The sequence below is a fragment of the Nerophis lumbriciformis genome, linkage group LG24 (assembly GCF_033978685.3).
Source record: "Nerophis lumbriciformis linkage group LG24, RoL_Nlum_v2.1, whole genome shotgun sequence".
In the NCBI taxonomy this organism is placed as follows: Eukaryota; Metazoa; Chordata; class Actinopteri; order Syngnathiformes; family Syngnathidae; genus Nerophis; species Nerophis lumbriciformis.
The window spans coordinates 23320052-23334400 of record NC_084571.2 but is presented as its reverse complement, the minus strand read 5'-3'; the positions used below and the strand labels follow the sequence as shown (position 1 = coordinate 23334400).

The 14349-nt window shown below is 37.7% G+C and overlaps 1 protein-coding gene across 3 annotated transcripts in view; it reads left to right on the top strand.

Moving 5' to 3' along the window:
• The window catches only part of tmem8b (transmembrane protein 8B), a 211091-nt gene that overhangs the window by 75691 nt on the left and 121051 nt on the right, over window positions 1-14349 (top strand). For all 3 annotated transcript variants that reach the window (XM_061981821.1, XM_061981823.1, XM_061981822.1), the window contains one exon: window positions 2160-2293. In XM_061981821.1, coding sequence (XP_061837805.1) covers window positions 2160-2293 — 134 coding nt within the window. The remainder of the gene's footprint in view (window positions 1-2159; window positions 2294-14349) is intronic.

Here is a 14349-nt window from a genome sequence, read left to right as displayed (position 1 = left end):
GGATGAGGCACACAATTGATCCGCGGTTTGATATATGAAACAAAAAAAAAAGTTGTTGGCACGTTCAGTCCACACACAGCGTGGTCATGGCGAGCGGAGTAACGGAGGAGCTTGAACGCCCCCGCCATTGAATCGGTGTGTTTATAAGTGCAGACTTGGTTGTGCAAAACGAGGGTTTTAAACACATGCTGAACGTGCTTGAACCACGTTACGACATCCCGTCGTGCACCCACTTCAGCAATAAGATTGTGCCAGATCTTTATGAGCAGGAGAAGAAAAAAGTTGTGGATGAACTATCCCGAGCATCAGCTGTTGCGCTCATGACAGACGGGTGGACGTCCAGCGGAACTATAAGCGCTCACTTCATCACAGCAGACTGGGAGATGAGAAGACACGCCCCCTCTACGAGAGTCACCTTGCGCAGGTACTGACACAAGCAGTGGAGGAATGGAAGATAAAGATATCCCAGTCACACGTGATGATGCCAAAAATCAAATAATTACAGAGAATGAGGCAGGACTGGGACCACAGATAGGTGCTTTGCACATGTAGTGAATTTGGCATCACAGAAGGGAATCTCAGTCAATAGGATGGAGCGCCTCTTTGGGAGGATCAGGAAGGTTTCTTACTTCCACCCAAGCACAACAGCTGCTCATGTGCTTAAGACAAAGCAAGAAATGCTAAAGCTGCCTGCTCATACATGATGTCCCAACGAGGTGGAACTCCACTTATGATATGTTGGAGCAGCAGGCAGCTATATACTCTGCATTGACCCACAACACCCTGAAGACAAATGTCACCCTGTCTGATGATGATGTGAGAGTGGCAGGTGAGGTCCTCCAGGTGCTTAAACCCCTCAAAAGTGTTCCATCTCTACTGAGCACTGAAACTTCACCATCTGTGTCAATGATCCTGCCACTGAAAACAAGTATTCTACAATCCATGGCTCCAAGTGTGGAAGACAGCAGCATCACTCCAGATGTCAGGCTTTATGTTTCAAGGAAGATGATGTGCCTTCTTATGTTGCACTTTAACTTGTTTTTTATTCATGGTCATTGGTCCAAGTTTAAAGAAAGGAGGAATGCCTTTTTATGTTGCACTGTTTTTCATTAATTATGTTAAAGGGAAAATAAAAATGTATGTCAAGTTGATCAACAGATTGTATTATTCTCCAGTGCAATAACAGTACTGAAATGAAGGCAAAAAGGGCATTAATGGGAGCTTTAAAAAAAGAAGAAGAAAAAAAGAAGTAACTAAATAGTTACTTTTCACAGTAACGCATTACTTTTTGGTGTAAGTAACTGAGTTAGTAACTGAGTTACTTTTGAAATAAAGTAACTAGTAGCTGTAACTAGTTACTGGTTTTCAGTAACTAACCCAACACTGTATACTAATCTTAAATATCTTAAAGATTAGGTACATTATGATAGTGAATATCAGCACCCTTTATTATTGTGTTAGCTGGGAATGCTAACATTAGCAAACTGTGGCATGGTGTTATCCTAATATGCCAATCTTAAATATCTTAAAGATAGCTAGATCAGGTACATTATGATGGTGAATATCAGCACCCTTTATTGTTGTGTTAGCTCGGCTTGCTAATATTAGCATTATTTACAAGCTACTAGATAGATTTTGTATAAATCTATCTAATAGAATGCCTTGAAAAAGTCTGAGAAAGGGTGGAGTTTTCCTTTGCAACAAGTAGAGGCAGCAGTCCAAGTGACAGGCTGTGATCAGTCAAAAGGTCACAGACTGGACTAATGACACGCCACAGTAATTGTGGCCACAAATGGAGGAGGAAGGAGGGCTAGCGCTCACTTGACAGGAACTAACAACCTCATCGGGCATTTGCACCTGTCGTTAGGGGATGCTCTGTTCCTTCTCAAGCAAATTTGGCTGCTGATCGTGCGTTGAGACCACATCCGGGCCGCCTGGTTCCGAGCGGTTCTAGTCGGCCGGGCTCATGTCAGAGTGATGTAATGTCACACGTCCAATGGAGGGTGCAGTGCACGTTTCACCTGGCTGGCAGGCTGAGGGAGGGCGGGAATGTGTTATTAATCCAAAAGACAGACTTAATCCATCAGTGGGGATGATAATCATCTGCACAATGTCAAATAATACGCCATAAATCCCCTGTGCATGTTCCCTCCTGCTAGGGTCTGTCTGAGGAATGCCAGTACCTGTTCCAGCCTCAGCTCATCGTCCAGAGGCTGATTGGGATCTCACTGCTCTACCCGGGCTACTTCATAGACCAGATGATCCCCGCACACAACAGATCTGCTCTTTATAAGTAAGTCAGTCGCCAAAAAACTATTCCCAACCCGGGATTTGGTGGGAAGAGGAGAAAAGAGATAATTCACAGGTTTAAACTATAACATTTCTGAATATCAGATATGTTCATAAACGTGACCTACATTCAATCTGGCTGCACAATTGGAAATGGGTATCAAAATATGAAGTAAGTAAAAAATAATTGAAGACAAAAAAGTATATTTTATACATACACACACACACATACACATATATATATATATATATATATACACATATATACACACATGGATATACACATTTACATTAATATACACAAATATACACATATATACACATGTATGCATATATACATATCAATGTATGTATATATATACACACACACACATATATATATATATATATATATATATATATATATATATATATATATATTAGAGATGCGCGGATAGGCAATTATTTAATCCGCAACCGCATCAGAAAGTCGTCAACCATCCGCCATCCACCCGATGTAACATTTGATCAGAACCGCATCCGCCCGCACCCGCCCGTTGTTATATATCTAATATAGACGATGCAAGGCATTAGTGAGGTTATAAAGCTTTTGCCTGTTAAAGAAAGGAGACTGATCCAATGCAGCACAGACATTCGCGTGCCACGCTGTCACGACCCAGACGCACACCAGTGCGCAATCATATGGGAGCCGCGCTGAGTGCACCTCCAAGCGCGTCTCGCTGCCGGCGACGGCCGGGTATGTGCCCGACGCTCCAGCGCCATCCATTTTCAGGGCTAGTTGATTCGGCAGGTGGGTTGTTACACACTCCTTAGCGGGTTCCGACTTCCATGGCCACCGTCCTGCTATCAACCAGGGTGAGCCCCACCCCTTTCGTGAGCGCACTGCGCGCGGAGTGACCCCTGTTACGCGCCCCCAGCAACAGGGGTGGCGGGCAGGTAAGCTGCGCGGGCGGAGCGCGCGGAGTGACCCCTGTTACGAGCCCCCGGCCACGGGGGTGGCGGGCAGGTAAGCTGCTTACCTGCTGCGCGTGACGCCGGCCGCGGCGAAGGCGGACGAGGCGGGGTGTCGGTGCGGTGGTGACCCTGGACGTGCGTCGGGCCCTTCTCGCGGATCGCGAGAAGAAATATATATAAAATATATATAAACATATATATATATATATATATATATATATATATATGTATATGTGTATATATGTATATATATATATATATATATATATATATAAACAATTATAGTTGCATGTTTCTTACACATACAAAGTCTTCAAGGCAGAAGCAGTGTAAGAAAGTGTCAAGTAACGAACGTGTCCGCATCATTCAACTTACTGCGTAATAAGCTTAAAGAGGAACTGCTCTTAAAAAAAACAATTGTATCATTCACAAATCCTATGTGAGACAAGTACACGTATGTCTTTTTTAAATTTTTTATAATGCATTCTAAATCGTAAATAAACGCTCACAAGAGTTAGTTAACAATGTAGGGAATGGGGATTTAATCTAAAAAGCCCTCTAAAAAACATCCAAAAACAGCCAACAACATTTTATATACTGTGCATGCTGTAGATATATGTGTAATGTAGTAACTGGCACATTCATGATAACACATATTTTCCGTATTTAGCTCATTTTAGGCATTCCTGGAACTTTTTCGCAGTCAAGAGCGCATCGCAACATTCACTATTTCCTTCAACGATAACTATTAATACAAATAATGGCGGACTTCCAGTTTAGGGAAACACTCCGCATCATCAAGCAATATTGTTAAGTGCTAAACAAGAAATACAAACTACCAACATAGTAAAACAAACACTTACTGGACCATCTCTGCTCTCACTGGCATTCCGACTGATAGGATGTTTATATCTTTAAGCACGAGACTTGTTTTCTCTGTTTAGATGATGAATTTATTATCTGATAAAACATGCTGGGAGCATCTTGTCGCGTCTTTCTCGCAATGTCTTCGGTACTCAGTTGAATGGGAATAAATGGCCCCAAATTCTACTATACATGCAAGGGGTGTGATTTACACAAACTTTTACCAACTCAAAGGCGTTGCAGCAGCTCAGTATGTCAGTAGCTGCAGCACCTCCGTGAGCAAGTCGCCGTGTTACTAAAAATATTTTTTCTGCGTTTGCTCTTACAATAACAATGTCGCTAATATGTGGTCAATGTGCAGGTCACGACATGGAAATGGAGTATTATTGGTAGTTTCTGGATTATTTTTTTTTAGAGTGCTATTTGGGTGGAATAGTGTACTTCTATTACCTGCATTGTTGGCCACCTCTTGCTAGTGTTTATTTGCAATTTAGAATGCATAAAAAAAGAGGAAGACATGAGTTCTTGTCTCACATCGGGATTGTGAATGATTGGCATAATTTCCAAAAAAAGTGCAGTTCCCCTGTCACTTAATGAATTATAGCGACCACGAGGTGTCGCCAATAAACCAAAAGCCACTCCACTTCAATTTAAAGACAACATAAGTCCATTTGACTAATTTCACTTACTCAAGCCATTTTGAACGCTCCACAATAAAATAATAAAAGTGTGCACTATGATTCGTGCTGATATCTTATCAAATTAATGTCGGTATCTGCCAGTACTCAAGGCTCCAACAGCGGTGTTGTATCGGATGTGAAACATTGTACATTTTAGGGGTCTCAAAAAAATTAGTTTTCTTATTTGCAACGATTTTTAATCAATTAAAAAAAATAAAAAATAGATTTATTTTTCCAAATCTGTCCTGTCCAGCCACTCAGACAAATCATATTGTTGATGTAGATCACAGGTGTCAAACACAAGGCCCGCCACTTCATTTTATTTGGCCCTCGATAGCCCGGAAATAATATGTATCAATAAAGTACTATAACTTTTCTTACTAAATGTATTTTTTCTTTCTATTTTGGGAGAAAAAAAATATATCTACTTCATGTAATCGCAAATTATGTTAACTTAAATATTGTCTAATTATGCAAAAATATATTATCAAACATTCAAACCATTTTTTAAATAGAAATAAATACTAATAATAATGATTTAAAAGCAAGTTATCCATCAAATTGTGCAATGTAAAAGTAGCAATAGATTTCATAGGAAAATTGTGAAATTTACTGTGGTTTTTACAGCATTTTTCTCAAAATGAAAAAAAAAACGGTATTTTTTTTTACTGTAATAAACTGTGGTGTCGTTTTGGCATTAACAGTAATACACCGAAAAATCAACAGTCATTGATTTGCGGTAAAAAACTGGCAGCTCAGATGCCAAAATTTTCCTGTAAAATTGACAAATGTATATTTTACAGTAAAATTCTGGCAACTGAGCTGCCTTTTTTTTTTTTTTTTTTTACCATAAAAACAGTAATATACACTACATTTTGAGTTGAAATTATTGCAACTTACCCTTTTTTTTTTACTACCAATAAAATGCATAATAACATTGTGTAATAATAGTATTCACTGTTAGAAACGGCCCTCAGGGGCCAAACATAACTGTGATGTGGCCCTCAGTGAGAACCACTTTGACACCTCTGATGCAGATGATCTATATCTGCTGTACACATTTACTTAGTGTTGGATACTTCTCTTGTTGACTTATTTGTATTTGACTTTATTAAATGTTTGGGTAGAATTTTATCAAACAAAACACGTTTTATTTCAAGTAATATAGAAATTGATCAGAGCTATTTATTATGGAGGAATGTCCTTAATCATAGAACAGGTATCCGATGTTATTTAAAAAGTATTGATTTTGAATCGAAAATCATTTTGAATCGAGAATCGATTCTGAATTACGTCGGTACTCCTGAGAATCAAATTGAATCGTGCGTGGCCAAAGATTCACATTCCTATTAAATTTGATTACAACAACAAAACTAAATGTTATTATGTTTTCTACATGTTATTTTTTATTCATCACTTTTTTTCTGTCTTCTTTTTTGTATTAAATATGTGTGTATATATATATATACATATATATATATATATATATATATATATATATATATATATATTTTTTTTTTTAATATATATATATATATATATATATATATATATATATATATATATGTATGGACGTGTGTGTGTGTGTGTGTGTGTGTGTGTGCATGTATGTATGTATGTATGTATATGTGTGTGTGTGTGTATGTGTGTGTATTTATATATATATTATTATTATTATATGTATAATTTAATAAATGTGAATGGATTAAAAAAAAATGTTAAGGGTCTAATATTGGTCCGATATCAGCAAAAAAATAAAAATAAAATTGATTTTGTTATTTGCAACGATTTTTAATCAATTAAAATTCAATAAATCGATTCTGAATCATCGTTACCCCCAAGAATCAAATTGAATCGTGCGTTGGCTTGTTAAATTTGGTTCCAACAAAACTAAATGTTATTATGGTTTCTATATGTTATTTTTTATCTATCACTAATATTCAATCTTCTTTTTTGTATTTTAAATGATTAATTTGTTCATTTCATTGTTTTCCCCCAAACAGCATCCAACTGAATGTTTTCAAAAATCTAAACTTCCCTTCAAAAAATCTTTTAGAACTTTTAGAAATGTTCTGCTTTTGCAGCCTTACAAATGAAAAATGATGCGCTGGCAAGAAAATAAAAACCCAGACACGCTTCAGTCGGATTTATGACTCCAGTCTCAGGCTACGTTCACACTGCAGGGTTGGATGCCCGATTCGGATGTTTTGTTGAAGACAGCATCTATTTTTCATTTGAAAGAAGATATTATTTCCTCTTCATTATTCATTTTGCCTTGAAAATGTCAGCAGGGAAATATGAAATAATGTTTTTTTTTTGGTGATTCATGTTTCCACAATGGCTGTATCCAAAGCTGGAAGGGTTACACGGGTACATTTAATATCTTATAATACATAATGTCCTTTTGGTTGGGTTTTTTTTTCATCGTTAGAAGCCTGACTAAGGACCATGGTACAGATCTGCTCTCTTTTTAAGGACTTTTTTGTTTAGTTAAGCTCTATTTGGAACAAGTAAAGAATGACTAAAAACAAAAATAAATTAAAGCCAAAAGGCAGAAGCGGGTCAATATAAATAGACAATACATTAGGGATGGGTACCGATATCCAGGTACAAATTCCCAGTACCTGGATATTGACAGGTACCAATTTTCGGTACCAAATTTTTCACTTGAACATTTAAAAATGAGCTGATTATGATAACTGCTATCTACTTCTTTTATTATTAAATTTCTGAGTCAATAGCTTTATTGGCATTGAAACTTTCAACATGACCGACAGTCCGCTCTCAGTGCTGCTGGAATGACGGCCAAGTGTTAAAGTTCGGAATGTAACGACTGAAAATTTTACACCAAGTTTATTTTGTGATTAAAATGATCACTGTTATTGTATTGCAATATTGTTGAATGTGCTCACAAAGTACACATACTAAAATTCTTAGATTTAAAAAAAAATAACTTAAAAAAGACACCGTTAGTGTTTTAGTCTTAGTATTTTATCTGTTTTAATGTTTAAGCATTTATTGTTTTAAATATTGGTTTGTAGTGTAGCACTTTAAGATGAATTCAAATGAAAAGTGCTTAACAAATAAAATATATTTTTTTTATTTCTGGTGGCCCTTCTAAGCTTTGGTTGTTCTACTCTTTTCAGCGGTCTTTGAATGCACCGTAAAACCACCTCAGTCTTGTATTTCTCGGATCTATTATCCCGTGCTATGACAGCACAATTGAATATTTTAGTTGCTTATATCTGTTTAGATTGGGGTATGTTGTTTCTTAATACGGAAATATGTTGATGTCTCTAATTTTCATGTTAGCATCGAAGCTAGCGCCAGTCAGTCCGTGAGTTTATCAAAGTGCAGTTATCAATCACGTTTTTTTCCATCATTTTAATTAAAATGGTAACAATAAGCGTTTTACTGCAATTATTATTAATACCGTTAATTGTTACAAAGGGTTAGGGTTAGAGCCGGCGTTCTGAGAAAATGTGCTACCTGTAAAAAAAAATGCTCCCCAGCGCTACTGAGCATGTTCACGCATACGCATCAACGTTAAAAGTTTCCTCGAACAAAATAACCATAGCAAGCAACTAAGGTAAAACAATGTTATATATGGTGGTAAGTTTTAGCATTTTATTACCGCATTTTCCGGACCATAGGGCGCACCGAATTATAAGGCGCACTGCCGTTAAGTGGGTCTCTTTTTGATCGTTTTTTTATATATAAGGTGCACCGGATTATAGGGCGCATTAAAGGAGTCATATTATTATTTATTTTTTTTCTAATGTAAAACACTTCTTTGTGGTCTACATAACATGTGATGGTGGTTCTTTGGTAAAAATGTTGCATAGATGATGTTTTACAGATCATCTTCAAGACGCTTTCTGACAGTCGCTTCCGGATGCGCCGTTTTGTGGGCGGTCTTATTTACGTGGCTCACCTTCGACGGCATCTTTTCTTTGTCATCTTTGTTGTAGCGGTGTAGCGTGCAAGGACGGGAGTGGAAGAAGTGTCAAAAGATGGAGCTAACTGTTTTAATGACATTCAGACTTCAATCAATAACGGAGCACCCGGAAACAACAACACCGGAAATGTGTCCCGTAAAAAACGGTCCAACCGGAACTCTCTAGTAACTAAAGTTCCTTGTGTGAATAATGTAAACTCACTACACCGTTATGTTTTAGTGCTTTCACTTTTGCGAGTTTACTGACAGGTATAAGTAAGAACTTTACACTACTTTATATTAGAAATGGCAACAGCAGAGGATGAATGTCCCATAACAAGAAGATAGAGAAAAAGAAGAAGCTTATCGACTACGGTGTCGCCACAGACTACAAAGGCGGACGCGCGCAGATTTTCAGGACTTATGCAGATCCCAAATACAGACCAGCAGGTACCAGTAGGTAAGAAAAATTGCTTTTGCATAATATTGTGAAACAAAACGCCACATAATATGTCTTACCTTATACACACACCATAATAATACTCCTATGTTGAAGCACAGTACAATCCATCAAGCGGTGCGGCTTCATAGCTTACCAAAGTCATACTAAAACATTTTGATAGATTTTTGAGCGCCGTGTGTAATGTTCTATATTTTCAATGGAACATATAAAATGTTGGTGTTGTTTACTTGAGTCATACTGCAGTCTACACATATCTCTTATGTGTGACTGCCATCATATTGCAGTCTACACATATCTCTTATGTGTGACTGCCTTCTACTGGTCACACTTATCATTACACCATGTACCAAATAAAATATCTTCTAGGTCGGTAAGCAAAACCAAAATTTTTCCGTACATTAGGCGCATTATAAGGCGCACTGTCGAGTTTTGAGGGAAAAAAAGGATTTTAAGTGCGCCTTATAGTCCGGAAAATACAGTACACACCAGGAAACAAACCAAAACAAAAATGGTATGAATATTGATGTCACCAATAAATATTTTGACAAGCTCATTTATGAATAATAACAACAACTACAAAAGCACTTGTTTCACGACCAATTTCGGACATTTTCTGAAAATTTCATCGAAGTCCGTCTATTACTTATGTCTAGATTACGCAACTGGCTGCAATTTTTTTAGAATATTTTTTTATGAAGAAGCAATTTTTTTCAGAACGCCATGACTCCTCAACTAGACGTGACGTGACGTGCAACCCAGGTACCGAAACACGGCACTGTCGGATTTTACATGAATCGATGCCCGGGGGCATTGATGTGCGATACCACTGATTTTCTTTCCAATACGATATCAAGTAAGATTCAGGCTGGTATCGCGGCACCGATCTGATACTTTGTGCAATTATACCTAATCTATCTGCTAAGATTTTAAAAGTTGTGTTGATTCAAATAATAAAATATCTCTCTAAAAGAACAATTTCAGAAAAAAGAGCCAAAAATTGGACTGTATGGAAAATAGCTGACATTTTAAAACTAATAATAATATACTTAGTCACCTAGAACACAAAGTTTCATCTTTAAATATATATATAATATTTGTTTTAGTATTTTATTTTCTTAAATAAAAGCATTTCAAAATGCTTCCCACCCATGTTTGATTTTTCTTTTTTGGTGGAACAATTTTAAAATATTAGAAGTGCTCAAAATAAAAATAAAATATACTTAAAATATAAACAAAGTTTAGTTAGTTAATTAAAAAATGAAATAATACTAACTTATTAATTAATTAGAAAAAATACAACAACCATAATAAACAGTATCTAGTCGATACTACTATGATTACATCAATTTTTTTTTACCGTCACAAAATAAAAAAAATACAAATAAAATCACATTATGTTTATAAACTCAGGAAATATGTCCCTGGACACATGAAAACTTTGAATATGACAAATGTATGATCCTGTAACTACTTGGTATCGGATCGATACCTACATTTGTGGTATCATCCAAAACTAATGTGAAGTATCAAACAGCAGAAGAATAAGTGATTATTACATTTTAACAGAAGTGTAGATAGAACATGTTGAAACCAAAAATAAGCAGATATTAACAGTAAATGAACAAGTGGATTAATAATCAATTTTTACAGTTTATCCTAATGTTGACAAAATAATGGAATGATACATGACACAATATGTTACTGCATACGTCAGCAGACTAATTAGGAGTCTTTGTTTGTTTACTTACTACTAAAAGACAAGTTGTCTAGTATGTTCACTATTTTATTTAAGGACTAAATTGTTCCTTGATTGCAATAATAAACATATGTTTAATGCATCGTAAGATTTTTTTGTTAAAATAAAGCCAGTAATGCCATTTTTTTGTAGTCCCCATTATTTAGAAAATTGTCGAAAAGTATCAAGATACATTTTGGTACCGGTACCAAAATATTTGTATCGACAAAACCGCAATAAACACTGCTAAAATGTGCAACTGAACATTGATATTTTTGTACAGACAGAATTTTTCACACATTCAGTTAGGCCGGGGGTCGGCAACCCGCGGCTCTAGAGCTACATGCGGCTCTTTAGCGCCGCCCTAGTGGCTCTCTGGAGCTTTTTCGAAAATGTATGAAAAAAGATGAGGGAAAAAAAAATATTTTTTGTGTTAATATGGTTTCTGTAGGAGGACAAACATGACACAAACCTCCCCAATTGTTATAAAGCACACTGTTTGTATTAAACATGCTTCACTGATTCGAGTATTTGGCGAGCACCGTTTTGTCCCACTAATTTTGGCGGTCCTTGAACTCACCGTAGTTTGTTTACATGTATAACTTTCTAGGACGTGTTTTATGCCACTTATTTTTCTGTCTCATTTTGTCCACCAAACTTTTAAGGTTGTGCATGAATGCACAAAGGTGAGTTTTGTTGATGTTATTGACTTGTGTGGAGTGCTAATCGGGCATATTTGGTCAGAGCATGACTGCAAGCTTATCGATGCTAACATGCTATTTAGGCTAGCTATATGTACATATTGCATCATTATGCCTCATTTGTAGGTATATTTGAGCTCATTTAGTTTCCTTTAAGTCCTCTTAATTGAATTTATATCTCATGACACACTAACTGTATGTATCAATCAATGTTTATTTATATAGCCCTAAATCACAAGTGTCTCAAAGGGCTGCACAAGCCACAACGACATCCTCGGTACAAAGCCCACATAAGGGCAAGGAAAAACTCACCCCAGTGGGACGTCGATGTGAATGACTATGAGAAACCTTGGAGAGGACCGCATATGTGGGTAACCCCCCCCCTCTAGGGTAGACCGAATGCAATGAATGTCGAGTGGGTCTGACATAATATTATGAGAGTCTAGTCCATAGTAGATCCAACATAATAGTAAGAGTCCAGTCCATAGTGGGGCCAGCAGGACACCATCCCGAGCGGAGACGGGTCAGCAGCGCAGAGATGTTCCCAGCCGATGCACAGGCGAGCGGTCCACCCCGGGTCCCGACTCTGGACAGCCAGCACTTCATCCATGGCCACCGGACCTGTGCCCCCCGCCCTCCACAAGGAAGAGGGGAGCAGAGGAGAAAAGAAAAGAAACGGCAGATCAACTGGTCCAAAGGGGGGTCTATTTAAAGGCTAGAGTATACAAATGAGTTTTAAGATGGGACTTAAATGCTTCTACTGAGGTAGCATCTCTAATTGTTACCGGGAGGGCATTCCATAGTACTGGAGCCCGAATAGAAAACGCTCTATAGCCCGCAGACTTTTTTTGGGCTCTGGGAATCACTAATAAGCCGGAGTTCTTTGAACGCAGATTTCTTGCCGGGACATATGGTACAATACAATCGACAAGATAGGACGGAGCTAGACCGTGTAGTATTTTATACGTAAGTAGTAAAACCTTAAAGTCACATCTTAAGTGCACAGGAAGCCAGTGCAGGTGAGCCAGTATAGGCGTAATATGATCAAACTTTCTTGTTCTTGTCAAAAGTGTAGCAGCCGCATTTTGTACCAATTGTAATCTTTTAATGCTAGACATAGGGAGACCCGAAAATAATACGTTACAGTAGTCGAGACGAGACGTAACGAACGCATGAATAATGATCTCAGCGTCGCTAGTGGATAAAATAGAACAAATTATAGCGATATTACGGAGATGAAAGAAGGCCGTTTTAGTAACACTCTTAATGTGTGATTCAAACGAGAGAGTTGGGTCGAAGATAATACCCAGATTCTTTACTGATTCGCCTTGTGTAATTGTTTGGTTGTCAAATGTTAAGGTGGTATTATTAAATAAATGTCGGTGTTTAGCAGGACCGATAATCAGCATTTCCGTTTTCTTGGCGTTGAGTTGCAAGAAGTTAGCGGACATCCATTGTTTAATTTCATTAAGACACGCCTCCAGTTGACTACAATCCGGCGTGTTGGTCAGCTTTAGGGGCATGTAGAGTTGGGTGTCATCAGCATAACAATGAAAACTAACACCGTATTTGCGTATGATGTCGCCTAGCGGCAGCATGTAAATACTAAAGAGTGCAGGGCCAAGAACCGAACCCTGAGGAACTCCGCACGTTACCTTAACATAGTCTGAGGTGACATTGTTATGGGAGACGCACTGCATCCTGTCAGTAAGATAAGAGTTAAACCACGACAAAGCTAAGTCTGACATACCAATACGTGTTTTGATACGCTCTAATAAAATATTATGATCGACGGTATCGAAAGCAGCGCTAAGATCAAGAAGCAGCAACATATATGACGCATCAGAATCCATCGTTAGCAGTAGATCATTAGTCATTTTTGCGAGGGCTGTCTCCGTAGAGTGATTTGCCCTGAAACCGGATTGAAAAGGTTCACAGAGATTGTTAGACACTAAGTGTTCATTTAGCTGCTGTGCGACAATTTTTTCGAGGATTTTCGAAATAAAGGGAAGGTGGGACACCGGTCGGTAGTTTACCACGAGGTCAGGATCAAGGTTAGGTCTTTTGAGCAGAGGATGAATAACCGCTTTCTTGAATGCTAGGGGAACAGTGCCAGAGGAAAGTGATAAGTTTATAATATTTAGCACTGATGGACCTAATAATACAAAAAGCTCCTTGATAAGTTTCCCAGGAAGTGGGTCAAGTAAACATGTTGTTTGTTTTATCCCACTTACACGCCGTAATAGTTCCTCTAATGTTATTTCATCAAAAAGAGAGAGACTATTTTGTATTGCAGTATCCGTCGTAGATACAGTTGTATCTGTGTTAATAGAACCCAGTTGTAGCTGGGATGCGTTGTCTTTAATCTCCTTTCTAATGAGTTCAATTTTCTTATTAAAGAAATTCATAAAGTCATCTGCCGAGTGGGTGGAGCTATTGGGAGGAGTCCCTTGTTGGGTTAGCGATGCTACTGTACTAAACAAAAATTTAGGGTCGTTTTTGTTGAGGCGGATGAGATTTGAGTAATATTTAGCTTTAGCTAAGGTAAGCATGCGTTTATACGATATTAAACTATCACTCCATGCTTGATGGAAAACCTCAAGCTTGGTCGCGCGCCATTTGCGTTCCAACTTTCTATATGATAATTTATGAGCTCTGGTTTCTTCTGTAAACCATGGAGTGCGCCTTTTAGGGGCCCTTTTTTGTTTTAGCGGTGCTATGCTATC